The sequence below is a fragment of the Adiantum capillus-veneris genome, chromosome 17 (assembly GCF_014529385.1).
Source record: "Adiantum capillus-veneris isolate H3 chromosome 17, ASM1452938v2, whole genome shotgun sequence".
Lineage (NCBI taxonomy): Eukaryota > Viridiplantae > Streptophyta > Polypodiopsida > Polypodiales > Pteridaceae > Adiantum > Adiantum capillus-veneris.
The window spans coordinates 35,369,516-35,392,564 of NC_140947.1; the positions used below are offsets into that span (position 1 = coordinate 35,369,516).

General features: G+C 41.8%; 1 protein-coding gene across 1 annotated transcript in view; it reads right to left on the minus strand.

Moving 5' to 3' along the window:
• LOC147437053 (Transducin/WD40 repeat-like superfamily protein) overlaps positions 1-20,192 on the minus strand; it is a 58,688-nt gene extending 38,496 nt beyond the window's left edge. The window contains exons 1-7 of the mRNA XM_086486466.1: positions 20,045-20,192; positions 14,820-14,920; positions 14,608-14,708; positions 14,378-14,444; positions 14,192-14,291; positions 14,002-14,118; positions 13,780-13,917 (exon numbers count right to left, since the gene is read on the minus strand). Coding sequence (XP_086342592.1) covers positions 13,780-13,917; positions 14,002-14,118; positions 14,192-14,291; positions 14,378-14,444; positions 14,608-14,708; positions 14,820-14,920; positions 20,045-20,134 — 714 coding nt within the window. The 5' untranslated portion in view covers positions 20,135-20,192. The remainder of the gene's footprint in view (positions 1-13,779; positions 13,918-14,001; positions 14,119-14,191; positions 14,292-14,377; positions 14,445-14,607; positions 14,709-14,819; positions 14,921-20,044) is intronic.
• Between the last annotated feature and the right edge of the window lie 2,857 nt (positions 20,193-23,049).

The following is a 23,049-nucleotide window of genomic DNA, read 5'->3' on the forward strand; positions in this document are numbered from 1 at the left end:
GTACATTGGTCAAATGAGAAGCCCACTTGAGGGGCATAACATAACTGCTCGTAGGGGAGAGAGAGAGCAGTGCGTAGCGTGCAGGGCATCACTCCTGGCACCGCACTGTACATAAGAGGGAAAGGAAGCACTCCATATCTCTTGCACCTGTTGCAATCCGCCTGTATGTTGAAAAATGCGCCCCTTTCTCTTGTAGGCTCGCCCCAGCTCTCCCAGAGTGGGAGAAATGCTCACAGAGTGACACCTTGCCCAGTTTTCGACTTTGGCCAACTTGGCTAAAAATATCTCAACTAGTGCGTCAGTTGACTTGGCAGCAGAGCAATAAAATGTTCCCCTTGTCATTCCAGAGCTAATGACGCGAACACTTTTTCTGGTCCAAAATAGCAATTCCCTAAATTTTAGGAAATGCTTCCATGGCACTCACACGGGTCGTCTGACCATCAATCACCACTGGAACCACATCGAAAAATGCTATGTCGGGCCAGCTATCAAGTGATTTACATTCGTAGCCCCATCATGGCTAACCTTAATCCATTTGTCCAACTTTAGTGCTCACTGGCCGTCCGGCCTAGACTCTCACTGTCCACCTCACACCATGCAACTCGGGCATTGGCATTTCCAGAGGGGTGCCTTAAAACAAGTCAAATAAAATTTCCCCCAAAAAGAAATCAACAAGTAAAGTTAGTTGCCACAGACTCGTGACAGGAGTGATGATTTTGACATGAATTCGATCCGTGATGAAGAAGTAGAACCTAAGGTTGCTAACGGCGGTGGTGGTGAACCACCCATCAATGAATAGTAGGGAGCTTGGTTCTAGTTCTACTCCGACGTAGGTGATCAACCAATCAAGATACCTACCCTCCCTACCTTTCCCTCGGATTGGCAATTGAATGGTAAGAACTATGCCATTTGGAAAGCGACCATGATGGCGGTCTTCGACTCATACAAAGCCTTTGCCTTATCTTCCACATAGGCTGCAGAATACAACCATGATGTATTTACAAACTATTTGTGGAATGCCAAAGGTGATCAAGGACAAGATAAGGAGCAAGATGAGAAGGTGGGAGTACGTGTTGGTTTTCAATCATTGTTGGGAAGTCTTTTACTAATGCAAATCAAATTATGGTACTCTGACAACCAAAGTTGTATAGCCATTGCGAGAAATCCAATGTTCGAGACCCGGACCAAGCATATATAGATACAGTAGCATTTTGTTCGTGAGAAGACCAAGGATGGCTCTATTTGACTAGAGTATATTCCGACCTCAAATAACCCTACTGATATCTTCACCAAACCTCTTCCACGAACGACATTCTCCTCTCATGCCAACTCCCTTGGACTTGTTTCCCGTCTAGAAGCTGAGGGGGGGTGTTACAGTTCAGATTCCTATCCGATAGTGGCTCTAGTATCTCCTAGAATCAGATTAGGAAGTGACTGTTGTTTTGTGGTTGTGCCCGCCGTATCTGAGATTGACGTACCTTTTCTTGGTGATGCACTCCACGGTGTTGCCCACCCGATAGGCTGGCATGAGGCTTGGATCCCTATTCCTAGGGTTACCTGGGATCAAAGTTTCTAGTGTTCTGCAATTTTGCTACTAAATATGTGTCCCAGGTTACTTTTAGTGAGTTTACATATTTATTAGCATTTTTAGGCCATTTATCGAGATCATGGGATTTCTGAGTAGGTAGGTCAATTCTAGCAATTCCCTATATATGCAAACACCCCCCCGTCCCCTTGTATTTTTTGGCATGTTTTTCTCTGTAGAGTTCCAACGTTTTGGGCACACTCGCGTTTTTTGTGTGTGTGCAGCCTCTTTCTCTCTCTCTAGCCAACATCAATCAATCTTTACATACCAACATCAATCTCTCTCTAGCATTTTTACATAGCGATCTCTTTTCCTCTTGCTAGCACTCCCTCTCCTTGCCATGTAGACACACTACACAACGCGTGATTGCCTGCAGGTGGTTGTCGTGCCCGTACGGTGGATGATTCACCCCAGGAGCTTGTGTACAAGGAGATCTATTGCCATAGGTCCGAGATCCATTGGCTGACCGGTCCCGAGAGGAGGTTTGCTCGAAATTGCAGACGAGATCATCACCGGAGTCACCCTTTTCCGGTACACCTTTGACACCTCTGGGTATCCAACTGAAACAGAGAGAGAGAGAGAGAGAGAGAGAGAGAGAGAGAGAGTTTGACACTTCATTGGGTACCAGAAGATGGGTTGGTCCCCCCCCATAAAGAGATTATCCTTATTACTAAGAGAGAATCTTTACAAGCACAAGAACGGGCAATAGCCCGTCCTCTATTCTTTCTTTTCTGCTTCTGATTAAGAGAGTGCAAAAGCTACTCTGAATACTGAGAGGAATTTCCCTCTACTATGAGATTTTGGGAAGCTCTCAAAAACGAGGGTCTATCTTCCACAAAACTCAACGGAAGCTCTCGAAAATGAGAGTCTACCTTCCGCTAACTGTGTCCCTTTATGCATAATCATTCCTGCAATAAAAACAAGGGAGAAACACACAAAATGCACGCACGTATGCTTGCTGTAATTTTCTGCACATAACTTGAAAATGTTACCTGAGCACGTTCCAATGCCGAAATAGAGACCTTTTTCGTGATGGAATGGCACCAAACTTTATGTAAGCGTAGTGTAGGTAGAGAAGAACGAGATTCTATGAGTACTTTGCTGAAACACACCCTAAAAGAGATGATTAAGGGCTGAAAACAGAGAATTTACAGCCACCACACTCTACGAAGAGAGTGCCTGCTGCAACTTCTCGCGATGAAACTTCACCAAAAGCTGGCTATGGCTATGAGAACCCTTGTTCTAGACAATGGGAGCAACGAGGCCACCACATATGTCGCAAGGGGCTTCTCTCAAGCTTCCATGGAGGGCTCCAATGCATAGAGCATACTCACAATAAGGGGGGTAAGAGCACCGCAAACCTGAGAAGTGGGGGAGGGGGTGCTCTTATCAAGCCAGCCAAAGAAGGGGACGCTTGCAAGAGAGAGAGAGAGAGTGAGAGTGAGAGAGCTAGTTTGCATTGGTAAGTGTGCCAAGTGGCACACTTAATAACTTTAAAACCATCAACTTTCACATTTAAAAGTCCCTAGGCTATTAATAAAATGTGCAAATTAACTCACAACTGCACACACATATGCTACTAGTGAAATGTTAGCTGCTCCCTAGCACAATGCCGTACTGACACTGCTCTGACATTACCTGTTCACATTTGTCCGGCCATTTGGTCCGGCACAAACAATTAAAAATCATTTTAACTCACTTATCCTAAGGCCGTAAAAATAATTCAAGCCTTAGGGTTACTGTTCTAAGGACCCCATCTCATTCCTGTGCTCGCACTAACGTGCGTACTTTCCTGAGCCTGAAATCTGAGGCTACTATCTACCCCTTCATTGAAGACCCGATTTCCCAATCACTAGGGCTTCAGGGTATTTTCTGCTAGGGTCTCCCTGAGGTGCTCTGGCCCAAATTTTGGGCACACCTGAAGCCCCAAAACTGCTAGATCTATTTTGATGTGCACACAACTAATTAGATAATTATTTCCTCGTAAATAAATTAATTATTTACAAAGTCTGACATTGTTACATCCCTTTTGGTTCTAAACATTTGACCTCAACTATAGAGCGTTAACATAACTGTGTAAGATGTCTGGGTAGTCCTGGAGATCGGACTCAGTCATCCACTTTGCATTTAGAGGCATGTAATTTTTGAACTTGACTAAATACTTTCGATGTAAGCTCTCCGACTTTAGTTGTCTCTCAAAGTGGTGTATTATCTGTTCAGGTAGAAGGATTTCCTCAGTCTCTTCGACTTCTGGAGAATCTTCTTGTACTGGCGCCACTGGAGAAGGTCCAACATATGGTCGGAGGAGACTTATATGAAAAGCATTATGGATGCGCCAATGAAAAGGCAAATCCAATCTAAAAGTCATGTCATTGACTTTATCTGTAATATTGAAAGGGCCGTAAAATCTATGGGAAAGTTTAACCACTTTCCCTTTTCCGACCCGCTTTTTCAATCTAGCTTTCTCAAACTTAAGTAGGACATATTGTCATTTTTCAAGATTGAGCGTCCTTCTGTGCTTGTCTGCTTTTCTCTTCTGCTACTCTTGAGTACGAAGAATCGCTTGCTTTACTTGTTGGTAGGCAGTATCAATATTGCGCACAAATTCATCTGCGGCAAAGATGTTTTCTTTGATAACCATAATGGGAAGTAAGAGTGGCTTCCCATAAATAATTTCGAAGGGAGCTTTACCAGTTGAGGAATGTATGGTATTATTATACGCAAACTCATAAGTACTGTTCCCATTCAGATTGTCTTTCCGAAATATAGCACTTGAAGAGGTCTAAAACAGTGGCATTGGCGATTTCGCTTTGACCATCTGTTTGAGGATGATAAGCTGATGAAAAATGAAGCTTAGTTCCCAAGTTCTCGAACAACGCCTGCCAAAATAGACTAGTCATGGGAGGATCTTTATCGCTGACAATAGTCTTTCGGCAATCCATGGTGTTTAAAAATCAGAGCTAGAAATATTCTAGCCATGTGATCAGCCTTGATCGTCTTCTTAACTGGAAGGAAATGTGCTTGCTTACTGAATCTGTCTACTATAGTCCAAATTGCATCATTTCCATTCTTGGATCTAGGAAGATCCGTAATAAAATCCATGGCAATACTTTCCCATGGCGTGTTAGGCACAGGGAGTGGCTGAAGCTTGCCATAAACTTTATGTCTGTCATATTTCACTTTTTGGCAAACAAAACACTCGCGTACATATTTTTCAATGTCCGCACGGAGTGTTGGCCAAAAGAAATATCTTTCGAGGGCACTAGTGGTAGCAGCAATTCCCCGATGCCCGGCATAAGGAAAATTATGTGCTTCATCCATCACCTTCTGTCATAAGGGCTGAGCTATGCATATTGCTTGTTGACGATATAGTGTACTATCCCTAATGGAATAAGGTGGCCTTGAGTGACCAGCTTAAAGATCTGCCCAAATTGTAGCGAAGTCTGGATCTTGAGGATACATCTCACTGAGACATTCTAGTTCCTCATGATAAATTGTTGTCATTGCATTGATCTTTGGATGCCTGGAGAGAGCATCTGCAACCGCATTCTTTGTTCTTGAAGTGTGTAAAATTTGAAAATGGAACGTTGAAAGAAAGTTGGCCCATCTCATCTACTTTTCGGATAACTTTCTCAGTGTGAGAAAGTAGCAAGAGACTCTGATGATCTGTCTTGAGTATAAAATCAACTCCTAACAGATAATGTTTCCAAATGGAAAAAGCATGAATTACTGCCATTAGCTCTATTTCATACATCGAAGCATGCAACGCTGCATCTCTAAGGCGCCGACTTTCGTAGGCTATGGCATGACCCTCTTGGTACAAAACTCCTCCTACACAATCTCCAGATGCATCGCAGTACACCTCGAAAGGTTTACAAAGATCAGGGACGGTGAGAACAGGTCCGTGACTGAGTAGATACTTAAGCTTTTCAAAAGCTTGTTTTTGTCCAAGCCCCCACTGGAATGGAATCCGCTTCTTTGTCAAATCATGGAGAGGACCCACTATGGTGGCAAAGGCTCGAATGAAACGCCGATAATAGGAACAAAGGCCGAGAAAACTTCGTACATCATGTACTGTAGTTGGCGTAGGCCATTCTACAAGTGCTTGAATCTTATCAGGGTCCATTCTCACCTGGTTGTGAGATACTATATGGCCCAAATAGTGAATTTCTTTTAGAAAGAACTCACTCTTCTTAACATTCATAAATAATTTGTGTTTGCGTAATTCTTCAAATACTAATGCGAGATGCTGATAGTGTTCGTCTTCCGTCTCTGAGGAGATTAAGACGTCATCGAAGAAAACTCCTGTAAATCTTCTATATGAGTGAAAGATTCTATCTATCATTCTGTTGAATGTGGCTGGTGCATTAGTGAGTCCAAAAGGCATCACTAAGAATTCATACAACCTGAAGGTTGTTCTAGATGAACTCTTATGCACATCCTGAGGAGCTATGCGGATTTGATGATACCCGCTTTTCGAGTCTATACGACTAAAGACACTTGCTCCTTGTAACTTATCAAGAATGTCATCAATCCGAGGGATTGGGAATCGATTCTTGATTGTGATCTTGTTTAAAGATATGCACATGTGAAATGTGCCATCCTTTTTCTGTACTAGCAAGACAGGTCAACAATATGGAGAAGTACTAGGCCTTTTTAAGCCCTTCTCCAAAAATTTGTTAACCTGTTTGAGTATTTCCTCTTGTTGCATTAAACTAACTCGATAAGGGGGCTGATTTGGAGGAGAACTTCCTAGGATCAAATCAATTGTATAATCCTCAGGTTGAGAAGGTAGGGAGTTCATTTGGAAGTTCATCTGCAAAACAATCTTCAAAACTTTCTAATAACTTAATTCTTTTTTGCTCTAAAGAGGAAGAAAGTTGTGAAGCAGACACATCTCTCTCTCTTGCAAAAATTAAGTACGCTGGAAAAGACTTTCATTACTTTCTTGATTGCAATGTGTTTGGCGATGGGGATACGCCAATCACCTGCATCCGCAAGTATATTGCTTTCCTTTATGATCAAAGGATAAAGTTTTTTGAACATAGTCAGGAATGGGATGCAACTTGTAGTGCCAAGGCATTCCCAAGATGACATCACACCCTTCAAGAGAAGCTAGTAAGAAAAACTCTTGATCTTTGTAGTTGTCGACCTTTAAATTCAGCTTCCCTATGATTGGAGTAAAACTGGAGTTCTACCCTTTGGGCCTTTGACAATAGATTGTGCTTGAATAGAAACTCCAACACGGTTGGGCTGTAAATTCAGGTCATCAGCTAGCTTTGTAGAGATGAAATTGTCTGTACTGCCAGGATCAAACAAAATAAGAGCCCGCTGGTTGTTGATGCTACCCCATGCTTTGAGAAGAGCTCTTTCTTTTCCATCCTTGGTTGTATTCCCTTGTACATCTGAGACTGCATTGGAAGAGGGTGGTTGCGGGGTTTTGGTAGGACAATCACCCTTCATATGTCCAATTTGTCCACACTTCAAGCATCTTCCTTCACTGATGTAGGTTCTCAATTCAGCAGGAGAGAGATATTTCCCTTTCTTGGGCTAATTTGGCTTTACTTCTGCATCGAAGGCGGTTCTTTTCTTCTTTTAAGAAGAAGAAGTAGAGGTAGGTTGTTCAGGGAGAGCCTTCTGCTTGGCATGATAGGTGCTTTGCTCCATCTTCATGGGAGTACCCTTGTCATGTATTCCATCAGCTATGCGAGCTGATCCCATAAGTATCTGCAAGTTACCTCGAGGGTAAAGCTTCATAGCCTTTTGCAAGGCTTCATGCAATCCTGCTTCAAACTTGCACATGTTCTCTGAATCTTCAATCTTCTTGAATGGAGTGACTTTTAAGAGAACGTCCGAAAACCTATCCACATAGCGTGGAACAATTTCGTTCTCTGACTGTGAAAGTCGATCCCATTCTTTCTTTACCTCTTCCTCATAGTCTGGAGGAAGGGACTGTGCGTAAAACTCCTTCTTGAAAGCAATCCAATCTTGGGGTTTGCGTTTTTCTAGGATCAGGGTTAACCATCAACTACTGGCGATGCCTTTCAGGTACATACTGACATGGCGAAGCTTGGATCTTTCTTTAAAGTTCCCTTCTGCAAATGCAACTTCAAATTGGCGGATGAAAGCCAAAGCTTACGCCGTCCATTGTAGGTGTCGAATTTTACATCTTTGTCACCTGACTTGAATGTTTTCTGCTTGTGGTGTTTCCTCTTATGATGCTCCTTCTTTCTATGCTTAGACTCCTTGTGGTCACAAGTCCTTTCCCTTGAATGCACTTCCTGCTGTGACGGATCGTCAAGAAACATGTCCTCTGGAGCGACTATGTCATCCAGATTCTTCATGAAAGAAAACTAGGAGAATTAGGAGGATCTTGCTCTTGAACCTTTGGATTAAACAACACATGACGTTCTGGAGGTTTCCTCTGCCTCTCGTGCATGCGAGAGGTTCCAATTAAAGGATCTTTCTTTGTTTCTTGCGTCTTTGGGTTCTGCGGGATTTCTCCCGACCCCATCTGCACTTTCTCCTTCCCTTTCTCAAGGGTATGGAGAATCTTTTGGACTTCTGGATGGGAGAGAGCTTTTTGCAACTCTGCCACCTGCTGTTGAAGGATAGAGAACTCTATCTTGCGTCCTTCCATTTCTGCAGTCTGCCAAGAGTCGTCAATCCCTTAAGAAAGAGAGAGACGACTTTGCTCTAATACCACTGACACAAAAATACGGAAGCATAAATTGACTTTTAATTATACTTCAAATACTCAAGAGAATTGGAGAGAGAGAGAGAGAGAGAGAGAGAGAGAAAGCTTGACACTTCATTGGGACTAGAAGATGGGCTGGTCCCCCCCCCCCCCCCATAAAGAGATTTTTATTACTAAGGGAGAATCTTTACAAGCACAGGAACGGGGCAATAGCCCGTCTTCTATTCTTTCTTTTCTCCTTCTGACTAAGAGCGCGCGAAAGCTACTCTCTGAATACTGAGAGGATTTTTCCTCTGCTATGAGATTTTGGGAAGCTCTTGAAAACGAGAGTCTATCTCCCACAAAACTCAACGGAAAGTGAGAGTCTACCTTCCGCTAACTGTGTCCCTTTATGCATAATCATTCTTGCATTAAAAACAAGGGAGAAACACGCAAAATGCACGCACGCATGCTTGCTGTAATTTTCTGCACATAATGTGAAAATGTTACCGAAATAGAGACCTTTTCGCGATGGAATCGCACCAAACTTTGTGTACACGTAGTGTAGGTAGAGAAGAACGAGATTCTATGAGTACTTTGCTGAAATTCACCCTAAAAGAGATGATTAAGGGCTGAAAACATAGAATTTACAGCCACCACACTCTACGAAGAGAGTTGCAACTTCTCGCGAATAAACTTCACCAAAAGCTAGCTATGGCTATGAGAACCCTTGTTCTAGACAAGAGCAACGAGACCACCACATATGTCGCAAGGGGCTGCTCTCAAGCTTCCATGGAGGGCTCCAATGCGTCAAGCATAATCACAATAGGGGGATAGGAGCACTGCCAACCTAATAAGTGGGGGAGGGGGTGCTCTTATCAAGCCAGCCAGAGAAGGGGGCGCTAGCAAGAGAGAGAGTGAGAGTGAGAGTGAGTGAGGGAGCTAGTTTGCATTGGTAAGTGTGCAAAGTGGCACACTTACTTAATAACTTTAAAACCATTCAACTTTCACATTTAAAAGTCCCTAGGCTATTAATAAAATGTGCAAATCAACTCGCAACTGCACACACGGATGATACTAGTAAAATGTTAGCTGCTCCCCAGCACAATGTCGTACCGACACTGCTCTGGCATTACCTGTTCGCATTTGTCCGGCCATTTGGTCCGGCACAAACAATTTAAAATCATTTTAACTGACTTATCCTAAGGTCGTAAAAATAATTCAAGCCATAGGGGTACTGTTTTAAGGACCCCATCGCATTCCTGTGCTCGCACTAACGCGCATATTTTTCTGAGCCTGAAATCTAAGGCTACTATCTACACCTTCATTGAAGACCCCATTTCCCAATCAATAGGGTTTCAGGGTATTTTCTGCTAGGGTCTTCCTGAGGTGCTCTGGCCCAAATTTTGGGCACGCCTGAGGCCCAAGAACTGCTAGATCTATTTTGATGTGCACACAACTAATTAAATAATTATTTCCTCGTAAATAAATTAATTATTTACAAAGTCTGACATTGTTACAGTGTGTGTGTGCGCGCGCTATGCGGTAGGAGACGTCATGAGCTTCTAAGAGGACAAAGGTAGGAGGAGAGAAGCAAAGAAGAGGAGGAGAAGGTGACAAAGGTAGGCACGTGTGCCTCCAATCAGACTGGTCTGCGGGTGCAAGAAACCTCCATAAGATCCACCTCTTTAAGCTTGCTCTTCTTCGGCAGAGATACCACTAGGATTTTTGGAGATACTGTTGTACCTTTATGTAGTTCTGACAGAAATGATGTTCCTCTTGTTGTGCTCATGGCACAGTATGAAGAGAGCTTCCCCACTCTTGGGATCACAAAAGAATGTATATGTTAGGAGATCTGAGAGACTTATTTTAAAAACCAAGAAATAGTCTTAGTCATTCATTGTATATTTCATGGACATATTTGGGATCACACCTCTAAGGTGATCAGCTTTGTACATTGATCTTGAGGCTGCGTCCTAGAGATATTCATTTTAATAAGACAATTTTTTTATAATTTAGAGAGAGAGAGAGAGAGAGATTTTATAGACGTTTTTAAGGCCAAACTCAAGCTACGAGAAAAATCAATGTAGGGGAGCTGGGGGGTGAGTGTGTGCACGCGAGCGAGCGAGAGCATGCAAGTGCCTACGCACGATTGTGAGTGTGTGAGTGGGGAGAGGACACGAGGGGCACACAATGCTGCGTAGGGTATAGCGGGTAAGCGGCTGCAGAATAGCATGCGCTAAGATGATTGCATGGAGCTTTACATTCTCAAGAACATGAAGTAATCATGTCACATGACACATCCAAGCCTATGTATCTGTGGACAAGCTACAGCATGACCAGGGTTCAGTTCAGTCAAGTCAGTCTAGAATAGGAAGTGATCTTTTGTGAGTCTGTTCGCAGAACGTGCATGTCCAGACACTTAGATTAGATGCATATCCTCTGGTTGCACACAGCATGATCATCAGATTTCCATCAGAACCCATCAGGAGCATTTTTATAGTGCATAGACCTATTTTCCCTATTTTTGACATTTTTCACTTACTATTTTTAAGTGACTTTTGTTGGGAACTAGGTAGGGCAATATTACAAGGAAGTATAAAAGAAAACCTAGCGCTAGCACTTTCTGGCAAAAGAGGCAGCAGGAGCACACGCTCAACAGGCAAGTTCTTAGCAGAACCCCCAAGAGGCCTAGCGTTTTTGCATCACAGCAGAAGGCTAGCATTTTTGGACCAAATCAGCCAGCGTTTTTGCATTGGCGACAGCAAGAAGCAGAAGACTCCCAGCGTTAGCAGATTACCCACAGCCAGACCATTTTCAGCCCTAGCATTTTTGCATCTGCCAGGCATTCTAGCGTTTTGCAGATCTACCGCGACAGAACCAACACAAGCACAAACGTTTTCAGTTTTCAGCACTTAGACATCGCAGAACAAGTCCCGAACCTCGCAGATCTCACCTTCAAGCAAAGTTACGAAGGACGGGCATTAAACAAACACTTGCAGAGGAGTACATGCCAGGTAAAGAAACTGTTGGATACATTGACAAAAATCCAAACCACAAGTCAAACAATGTTGTTGAAAAAAGAAAGTGTGAAGAGTGTACAATGGACAAGGTTTGGAAAAGGGAAAGCACGAACAGGAAAATCCAGACTAAATAATAGATAAATTTCCTCAAGCAAAGGTTAACTAAAGTCCCTTTCAACAACTTGAGAGAGTCCAAGTAAAGGTGGGATATTTCGAACTTGAAGGAGAAAATAGTTGTCATAAAACAGACAAGATCCCTGTAAGAGACTTCGGTCTGAATTTCAAATGAGCTCACCCCAAAAAGCTGCAGAGTTGTTAACAGTTAGAGAAGCCAGGAAGAAAGGGAAGTCAGCGTTGTATTTGCTTTCATCAATCACTCAATAAAATAGTAAATTCATAACTAAGTGGAATAATGGCCTCTAATTTTTTGTGAGAAAATAGTGATTAACTCTTTGTTATAAAATGTTAAGCTTTAGCAGTAATAAACATACCTAGATGAATCCAGGATAATCCCAGATTCGCCTTTAAAGGAAAGTGCAAGGTATAGACCCATCGTAGTCGCCCACAAGACAATAAAACCATCATGCATAGTATTAACTAAATACCACCACATCCCCACTAACGTCGTCAGTGCCCAATAGTGGGTGTAGAACTAGGTACTAACATATGCTCCCAAGCACAACACACACCACACGCACGCACACACATGAGCATACATCAACACAAAGTTCAGCGTACTGAGTTTTTGTCAAGACTCCGGAGATTAAGGACAGACTCGGCCATAATGAAGCCTAGCACTAAAAGAAGCATTAAATCGGAAGAATTAGCACAAAAATGAGGTAGTTGATAGGGCATACGCACCACAAAAGATAGAAAGAATTAGCACAATATCAATTGGTCATAAATCGGACGAAAACTTCACAATGTGAAGTCTGCATGTCCGCTATACGACTAAAAAATATACCTAGATGAATCCAAGATTAACCCAGATTCACCTTTAAAGGAAAGTGCAAGGTATAGACCCATGGTAGTCAACCACCAGACAATATCACCATCAGCTCCATCATGCACAGTATTGACTAAATACCATTAACGTCGTCAGTGCCCAATAGTGGGTGTAGAACTAGGAGCTAACATATGCTCCCAAACACAACACATACCACATGCACGCACACACATAAGCATACATCAACACGTACTGAGTTTTTGTCAAGACTCCGGAGCTCAAGGGCAGACTCAGCCATAATGACCCTAGCACTAAAAGAAGCATTAAATTGGAAGAATTAGCACAAAAATGAGGTAGTTGATGGGCATCAGAAAAAATATACCTAGATGAATCCAGGATTAGCCCAGATTCACCTTTAGTGGTAATAAACATCCCAAGAGTTGCTGGTGTCACAAGAGCTCAAGCTATTTAATAGAACCTAGCACTATATCCAGCGACCATCTTTCATCATAACTTCACCAGACACCATTGAGCTGCAAAAAGATGCCCTACTTTGAAAGTTGGCACTAGCAGAATTTCGAAGCTTTTTGGCCCATTAGCTTGTTGCATCCTAATATTCCCGACAGATTTAGTTACACATATCATGATAGTGGATAGTACTGCATTGAACATTGAATATGCTTCACTTCACTGTCATTATTTGATTGCGTTTCCATTGTACTCTTTTTTTCTTTTTAGGACATTCAAAGGAACCATGCACTTTATACATCAAATTTTTGTCTTGAACCCCAATCCAGTCAACATTTAACTTTCTTATTTTCACGCATGGACATGTATAAATGCACGCACATGCACACACGCGTGTGTGCATGTATGCAACGCGTGCACACATGCATGTGCACGCATTGTATATAAGGAAACTCCAACCCCATTTCCATTTATGGCTTTCTTTCATTAGAGAAACATTGGTCAATTCAGTGTTTGCTATGTTTCTAGGTTACTATTGTGCAGTTCAAATACATACTATTTCCAGAACCAGAGTGACAATGACCGGTCAGCTCGTCAAAGTGGTCCATTGGCCAACATAGAGATTGGGCCTGAACCAATTAAAAAAGTGTACTTGAGGAATCAATGGAAGAGGAAAGATGGATGACCACATGTACCGACAGGATGACAAAGGCCTTGGGTTTTGGTCTCTAATATGACATTCTAGGGCTCTGATTGGTCATGTGATAGTAGAATTCAAACTATCTACAAAACAGTAGGTTGTTGACCTTTTTGTCTGAGCACCACAATAAGTCCATAACAGCCAAACCTTGATATAGCTTTAGGCAAATAAAGTGTTCAAACTGTAGACTTGATTGGTAATCTTCAAAACTGCGAAACAGTTCTTGCAATGATGGCAGAATCTGAGTTCAAGTTAGTTTTCTGAAGAATAGCCTCATGATACACGTATATATTGAAGGAAAAGTATGAAGCATACTAGGCTATTTCGCTAAACTCATAGAATAGCATGCCCTTGCAAAACTCAACAAAGAGAGTTTCTCACCTTCTTGCCACTGTATGCATCAAGTACATACACATGGCTGCTTGTGGTGGACAAGAGCATCATCTTGCCATCGTTACTGAATTTCATTCCTGAAACTTCCGCAGTGTCACCACCGACAAAAAATGTATCAAATGGTCCCTACATTGACAAGCATTCAAGCTCATTACTGGTGCGTTCGACATAACTATTTCACCAAGAAAAAGAAAGATAGGTCTTGAGGACCTTGTCATAAGATCTGGCATCAAAAAGTTTAATAGCTCCTCCTTCCATGGCTACAGCAAACACGAGACCCTGTTGATCGTATGCAACTGCAGGTCTGCCTCGAACACGAAGCAATCCCTGTTGTGCAAAAAGTTCACTCTCTGTCATTGTGCTAAAAATGTTAACATAATTAGGACAGCAATTGGCATACCTTGCATGCACTTTCACGCAAATCCCATAATCGCACAGTGTGATCTAGAGAGCCTGACATGAAGCAGTCATTTTTTGGGGACATGCATAAAGATACCACCCTATTTCCAGTTATACACAAGTCTTGCTTTCAGGCAATGATCCATAATTTACAACTTGATCAAAAAAAGAACATAACCAATCACACCTGTCATTGTGACCCTTAAAGTACCGCAAATACCTATTGTCATACAATGACAGGTATCGCAAAGAATCTAAGAAGGAAAAACAGAGACCACCCATCAATATAGAAGTTAAAATTGACAGTCCATTGTTGTGTCGTCACTTCAAAACATGAATTAAAAAGATTTTGACACATGCTTCCTAGTTCACATCACCACTACATGGTAATGTGGTGAAAGCACCTAATCAACTTACCATCCCAATCATTTTTTGATGCATAGAGCACCGCATTTACATGATGAGTAAAGCATATCTGACTCACTCCATACTTTCTACTATGTACCATCTTGACCAACCTGAAACATTCAACAATCAATTCAAAAGGGGTACTTTGCACCAGAATGCGACTGCAATAGTTAGATACTTATCAAGAAGTTCATAATAGAAGGAAAAGATTTATGATATACGATGCATTGGCTGTATTGTACAGCCGTATGGATTCGTCATCACTAGCTGTCACTAAAAGATCCTCAGTGCGATGAAAATCCAATGAATTGATCCTCCCTGTCTGCAATAGAAAGAAGCATACGTTGGACTAAAACCACAAATGCGTATGAACAAATAAGCACACGAGGCATGCCCTGCCTATTACCCTTACATAAGTCTAATAGATGCGCTATTTGGTAGATAAGAGGAGAAGAATTCCAACTTGGCAGAGATAACAATATAACAGATATGGAGTCACAAGATTCAAGAAACAGAATACGGTAAAACTAAAGGGAAAAAAATGACCAGAGAATATAAAAATAGGCTGAAGTTGCCTATCCTACTCATTCTCATTCTTCTCTCTCTTTGCGAGTCTTTTCTCATGTTACTTTCCCTCCAATGCCAAAACTCAAGACCATGTCAAGGAGGGGTGACTTGGAGATAGTGGGGGCGGGGCACACGTCTCATTCCTCTCACAATCTAGAGCACTATTGGTCTCTCTCGTCTTCCGTGCATATTGTTGATGGTTCTGGTATCCCTCTGGTGATACTGTCTTGAAACATGTACTACATACACCTAGATGTAAAGAGCTTCTTCTAAAGGTCTTGGAGCCTATTTTGATGATAAAACTGATTGGTGGGTCTCTCTATATTGTGGCTCAAGGTTCACGAGTTCCAGAAATGGCAGCGGAAGAAGGATGGGAATGACCCACAACAATGGCAACAGATTCATTTATGCCACTCCTCTACAATGGGCCGACAGGCGTAATCAATCTCCCGAGAACTGAGTCGTGGATTTTCTGTGTTCGGTATTTTTAAAGGTTTTTCCCGACCCAAAGTTGGCTCACTATATGTGTAGCACCTGTCCACTATACTGGCATCTTGTATCATTCTGCCTCTGGAGATATTGAGTTCCGGCTTCACCTCTCCCTCTCTCTCTCACGACAAAGGTAAGCCCAAGGAAAACAAGTCATCTTCTAGTATCTCGCAAAACTCTCAAAACCAACAAAACGGTAAGAACAATGGTAATTCTTCTTCTTCTCAATCTTCCTCTACACTTAAGCGCAGAACTCTTCATCTAACAACAATAATAAAGGAAAGGCTAAAAATCAAGAAACCCCTAAGTTAACACCTGATGAAAAATCTGCTAAAAAAATAGTAGGAGGATGGTTAAGTATTGAAGAACAAACCGCCTCTCTCTAGACTTGTGAAAATTGCAGGCTAATTTTGGAGAAAAGGAAATCAAAACTCAAAAAGTTTGATCTCTCGATGGTCGTAGAACTTTTCAAGACGAAAGCTTTAAGTTCTCACAAGCCTCTCCAAATTCTTGTTAAAATTTGAGTTATGGGCTTTGGAAAAGGGCCATTTTCCATGCCTTCGAAAAAAAAAACTATCCTTTCTAATTTTATTTTGGATCATGTTTTTTGTCAATTAAAACGTGATTTGTACTTTTTAAAAGTCTCGGTCGGAAAATGGAAAGCACAAAAACTATCAATATCAATATTAAGCTTACAAGGCATTCTGGTAAGTAAACCCTACACAGAAAGAAACGTATGCACACACAGATCACAAAAACACAGAAGAAGCGCACAGACATTGCGAAAAGAAGGAAGATGTTTTAAGTGTCAAACTAAGGGTCAAATGAAAAGAGATTGTCCTAAGAAAGAACTAACATCTTATGTCTTGCTTGAGCCAAGTAGTGCGCCCCAAGTTTCTAATGATCGTCCTAATGAATCTCTCATTAAATGTTATGGTCATGTTAATGGTCAATGTCTTGTGATCTTGTTTCATCCTGGTAGTGAGCATTATGTGATTAGAGATTCTCGTCTGAAGAGGGCCTGCTTAGAAGCTACTCGGCAACTCCCATTGAGGTGTTTGGCTTTGCTCCCTGCATAACCTCTTTAATCATACACGAATGTCCTAGTGTGCTAGTCTCTGTTCAGCAAGTATCTTTCCATCACAAGTTTGTTGTACTCCTCTCGTTGGATGTAATATGAATTTAGGCATTAAGTGGTTTTGTGAGCATGATCCACAAGTTAGTTGGAAAGAAAGCACCTCACTCTCATCATAGTGAGCATGACATACATTCTTTGCCTCTAATCTCTCATGTGCAGAGCCACAACGAGGAGCTCAAGCGGCATTAATTTCTGCCACTCCATTGGCTCAAGACCTCAACAGGGTTCACGTTTGCTTCAATAGTATCAGCATCTATTCTTGCATGATCATCTCCCACCCTGTCTCCCTCCCGAGCGTCTGAAGGATCATCACATCAAACTCATGGAAGGAGCGCAGCTCGTCAGCAAGGCTCCCTACCGCTTGAACAAGTCTCAAGAAGAGGAGTTAGAGCGGCGGTTAACCGAGTTGGTGGCCAGGGAATTCACACAACCTAGTGTAAGTCCATTCATTGCTCCTATTTTGTTTCTTTGTAAGAAAGATAGGTCTTCTCGTTTGTGTGTAGATTACAAGACACTCAACAAGATGGCTATTGAGAACAAGTTTCCTATGCCTCGCATTGAGTACATCTTCAATAGGCTCAATGGGGCTAAGGTTTTCAGCAAAGTCGATCTCAAGAGTGGATACCATCAAGTAAGGGTAAGGGTATTCAAGGGTGGCACCTACAAGATTGCCTTTCAAACCGAGCAAGGGCAATGGGAGTATGTTGTTATGCCTTTTGGATTGGCAGGTGTCGTGGGGACTTTCAACCGTCTTATGGTAAGTCGTTTCGGTGACATGATCGGCACGTGTGTTTATTTTTCTAGATGACATTCACATTTGTTTTGCATCACGAGAATAGCATGAACGGGATGTAGAGAAGGTTTTAGCTCGTATAGATGAGTGCCGCTGTATATTGCAGCTAAGCGTCGGAATTTCTTTTGACTAAGATAACTTACCTAGAAAGATCGAAAACGGATACATGAAGATCCAGATCTTGAGTACCAAGATTTGCTTGCCTCGTACGATGTATGCAAATATGGAAAGAGCTAGAGATAGGATCCCTAACCCTCTTTTGCATTCGCATGTAACGTGCGTCCACTTCTGTTGACATGGAACACTTGGATATTCCTCCGAGCACCCTTACATTTCATCTTCACCCGCAATGTTTTCACGATAGGATTGTGCGGGTGGTAGTACTTTCTCACAAGGCAAAGTCAACATCAAGGCTAGTATCCTGCGACAGTAGCAAGGCTACCTAGTAGCTTGTATGGTCAATGTTTACATCTCAAACAGTAGTACAAAAAGCATCCACAGCAAAAGTTCGGTAGTTGTGTCTCACCTTAACAAGGGGGGATGTCACGTGCGAATTGCACTTGAGCCAAGTAGACAAGCTAGTGCTACACGTCCGCATCAGTCTTAGTTAGCTTAGGATCTAGCCCGGCACCTTGTGAGCCTCTAGAAGGACGTGCATGATCAGGCAGGTCATAGTTGCATACCCTCACTTGCACAGTACAGTCACTTAAGCATATAGGCACATGAACAGTCACTTAAGTCATTTATCAATTAGTGACTTTGACATGACATTTATAAAAAGTAGGTAGGGCAAATGGTAAAAAAACCTTTAAAAGAGTCACTTGGCCTTCAGTTTTTAGGAAATCAGAAACCAACACCTGCAAGGGCATCCAACGCCCACAACACCTAGCGTTTCCATCGCCAGCACCCCAACATCAACAACGTTTTTGCATCAGTTCAACCCAACCTTTTGCATCAGATCAGCCCAACGTTTTGCACTAGATCAGCATAGTGTTTTTGCATCAGATCAGCCTTAGCATTTTGCATTTCATCCATATGAAGCATCAACACTCACTATTCAGCATTTAGCCATTGTACGCAAGTAATGTAAAGCAAGTACTTGCTATGGCAACAGAGTAAGGGGGCCATTGAGGGTGGTTTGGACAAGGCATGCGGTGTCATCTCTCTTCTCTCTCTCCCTCTCTGTTTCATTGTGTTCAATTAAATTTCTCTCTCAACATGAAGTAAAGCAACCTTGTGTTCGTGCGAAGTACCAGATTTGAGTTAAAATACTTAAAACCTTCCGATGCACCCCGCTATAGCCATTGGGAGGAACCCGCTCTTTCATGCCCAAACTAAGCATATAAAGATATATACAGATACAGTATCATTTTGTTCCTAAGAAGACCAAAGATGGATCTAATCGGCTAGAGTATTGTCCTATGTCAGATAACCCTACTAATATCTTCACCGAGGTTACTCAAGGTCAGAGTCTCCATTGTTCTGTAGTTTTCCGATTCATGTATGCAATTGTAGTCACTTTCATAACTTTTCACATTTTTAGGGTCTAGGAAAATATTTATGGATCGTGGGGTTTATGGCTACATGTAGGGCAGTTTTTGGGTTTCTCTATACAGGGAGGCCCACACCCACACCCTCTCTCTAGCTTTTGTGTGTCCACCTCTCTCTCTAGCATTTTTCTCCACCTACCAATCTCTCCATCTAGCATTTTCTCTTGCGCTCTCCCGCTAGCGCTTGTTTCTCTTTGTGCTTCCCCAGTTGCATTGCAAGTGTTGCTACCGGTGCCTTACGGTGGACGATATGCAATAGAGGGACAGAACTTTCTTGATAGATCCATTGGTTGCCCGGTCCCGCGAGGAGGTTTGTTTGCAGTTGCACAAGATCATCACCCGATTCACCCTTTTCCGTTGCACCTTAACACCACCCCCGGCCATGTCCACTTTCTTTACCACCGTGATGGTGGAAAGAGCTATTCATTGCATGCAGCATAGCCACTCTGTAAATCACACGGGCATGCAGAGTGATTTGTACTCCCATGTACATATAGCTCCACATCCATTAGAATTAATGTTCCATCTCTTTCATCCCTCGTACACATGTTTATACATCACCACATCAATCTCTTTTATTCTATAGCAGGTTTATTATCAACACTTTTGTCCTTTTTTCTGGATACCTAGAGGCCGACTTTGGCCTCTATAAGATGTTCATAAAGCTCAGCTCTCTCTCTCTCTCTCTCTCTCTCTCTCTCTCTCTCTCTTTGCTTGCAAAGCTACTGCAGCTGGCTATATTAACTTTTGGCCAAATTTCAGTGGCCAGTTTTGCAACTGATATACTGTCATATAGCTCGTTGCTTAGTTTTCACACAGAACCAGGCCGATGGGCTGTTGAGAAGAGCTTCTCTCTCTCTCTCTCTCTCTCTCTCTCTCTCTCTCTCTCTCTCAGCAACATGCGCTTACGTAGTCTTTGAAAACGGCGCCCACCGCCATACTATTCACCAAAGGTTCGCTTAACGTCCGTAGTCCTCCATCCTCCTTGCTCGGCTCCATGTCGAAGTTGGCTGTGCTTATTGTTAGGCGCAGTGATACTGTCTTTAATATGACTCATGAATTTACTGCTCAATTAGGTAAGTAATCGGAAATTGTATTTAGCATCTTTTTTTTTTCTTTTTTCTTTTTGTCAAATCGCACAACTCTTGTGCGAACTCTTGTGCGAAGTGACAAAGTACATCCGGTGAGTCACTTGATCACATTCGAACCAATGACCATGGACACCAAGGATGAATGCTCAAACAACCAAGCTAGCTCCTTTGGACAAATTGTATTTAGCATCTAAAAAGGTGTCACTTAAAACGTTCATAGATCGCGCACGCGCACACACACACATATAAATATAATATATATATATATAAAGAGAGAGAGAGAGAGAGAGAGTACTCAATCCTCATTAAGTCACGATAGAGTCGCCCACATACATCTCGCTTTATATCCAACATGTCCAGACTTCAAGACTTGTCAAAAAGATCTTTGAGGTCTCTTAGGATGGTTCTTATGCCCGATAAAAAGAAATATTCTTCTTCTTCTTCTCTCGTAGTATTAAGTATTGGGTTCAAAACTATATGCATAGATGTTTGAGGTCTCTTGGCTTAATTCCTACGATGTTATAAAATATCCTCTTGTCTTCTTCCTCTTCTTCTTCTTCACTCTACTCTCTATATCTCATATCATTTGTGCACACATGCATGTTACCATATGCATGTGGTAGTGATGTGTGAACACACTTAGGACCGTCGGGGCATTTTTTCCCTCACTAGGAGGTTTTTTTCCCCATGCATTGTATCCACGCCCATCACTCTTGGGCTATCTATTTTTCCATTGCACACTAAGTAATACACTCTCTGTTGTGTGTGTTCAGCTTCCTTCATCTTCTCCAAGTTGTATGTGTTTTCCTACAACCTTAATTCCAGCAATGCAAACATTACACCCATATCTCAAATTTGTTCCATGGGTTTCTCCTTGGGAAATTTTTTGAGATATGTGAAGAGGCTTTGATGGGAGGTGTGCGTTTTGAGTATCATCTAATTGTTAGGTGTGTCAATAAATGTATCCTAATTTGATAGACATGATTGTTGATATTATGATGACTAGTTTATGTTGGTAATTCTTTCAAATTTTTTGAATTGAATAATTGTTTTATTACTTAGCATATTTGCATTTGGATGTGGAAATTTTCAAAATCAATTTAAGGCTTACAAGTTAATAAGCAAGAATGAGGCCCATGCATTTTGAATCAATGTGTTTCTACATCTTGCAGGTTCATGAGGTGTCACTTATTCATGAGCATTCTTACATTTACTATGTCTCTTCCAAGTAGAGAATGTTCTTTTGTTAGATATCATTAAGTTAATATCCTTGCAAATGTCATCCAAACAAGCATTTTAAGATACTATGTTGAAGGATTATAAAATAATGTTCATATTTATCAATTTTGAGATATTGAACATTGGTTTGGTGGTTTTTTAAGCCATTCTATCATTGTAACATTTCTTTATTTGTTAGAATGTATTTCATTAAGTTGTGTGTGTGTGTGTGTGTGTGTGTGTGTGTGAGAGAGAGAGAGAGAGGGGGGGAGAGAGAAGGTGTTTGGCTAGCATTCACCCATGTGATTAGTGTAACCCTAAGAATTCCTTGTAAAGTGATGTTATCATGCCTCTTGAATGTACAATCTTCTTTGTTGGAGGGGTCAAGTTACCCATATTTCATTCACTAAGCCCCGCCTATATTGGGCAAACACAATTATTTGTAAGATTTGATAAGTGTGGAGCATCGTTGCTTTGGCACTACCCTGAACAAAATAGGGTGGTGCAATGCTTCAATCAAAGAAGGGGGAAAAATTTCCAATGAGCTTGCACATTGAAAGAGCATTTGAGAAGATGAGGACCCATTTAAAATAGTGTGAGTGATCATTGTTTCAAACTATATGTGGACTTATTTTAAAGCTCCATTTAGCACACATTTTGCCTTGCTTTGTGCAGGAAACAAGAGTGAGGTTGTCTTCCAGAGTGTACCATGTTGCTCCACCTCTTGCCTAAGGAGAGAGAGTCACAATTGCACAGTCATGTACTCGATTGTTTTGGATGAGAAAGGTTGGCAATTATATTCTAAGTGACCTACAAAGTAGGTGCATTTTGGAGGTTTCTTTTCAGTTCTTTATGTTCTCTCTCTCTCTCTCTCTCTCTCTCTCTCTCTCTCTCTCTCTCTCTCTCTCTCTCTCTCTCTCTCTCTCTCTCTCTCTTTGCCATCGTAATGTCTCTCTCTATAGAGCCACAAGAAGCGAGCATGACCTTCATGCTCCTCCTCCAGCCTCAATCCTAAAACATAGAGAAGGGATAGTCTTATTTTTTTAGTTGTCCATCCATATATAGCTTTCCCTATGTATTATTCCTTGTAGCTACCATGTGGCTACTAGTTGGTTGAGACTCCTAGCCATTGGACCTTGTCCCTTACGACCCTTGTCCTCACACTTTGTCTGCAACAAAATTTGGGAGAAATAGACAGTCACCATCACTTGAACATCACCAAAATAAGAGATTCATAACATAATCACATAGCCATAAGTAGAAAAATTAGAGAGAGAGAGAGAGAACACTATTGAGGGCTAGAATGGTTGACCCCCCATAGGGCTTTTTGTATTATAAGATCTTTCAATGAAGCTAAATACAGTCACGATACATCTCCTTGCCCCCCATAAGGTGGCTATATCATCTTGCCAACATAATGGCGTTCTTTGATCAAGTCAACATTTTTTGCCTACTCCGCTCGAAAACATACTCACAGACTCATATATTTGAAGAAATCTCATCTTCTTCCTTCTTTAACATCGCTTTTTTCTACTATAGAAGCATCACAAACTTACACAAAACTCTTCAGAGACATGTGCATGCTTTTCTTTAGAAGATTTTTAC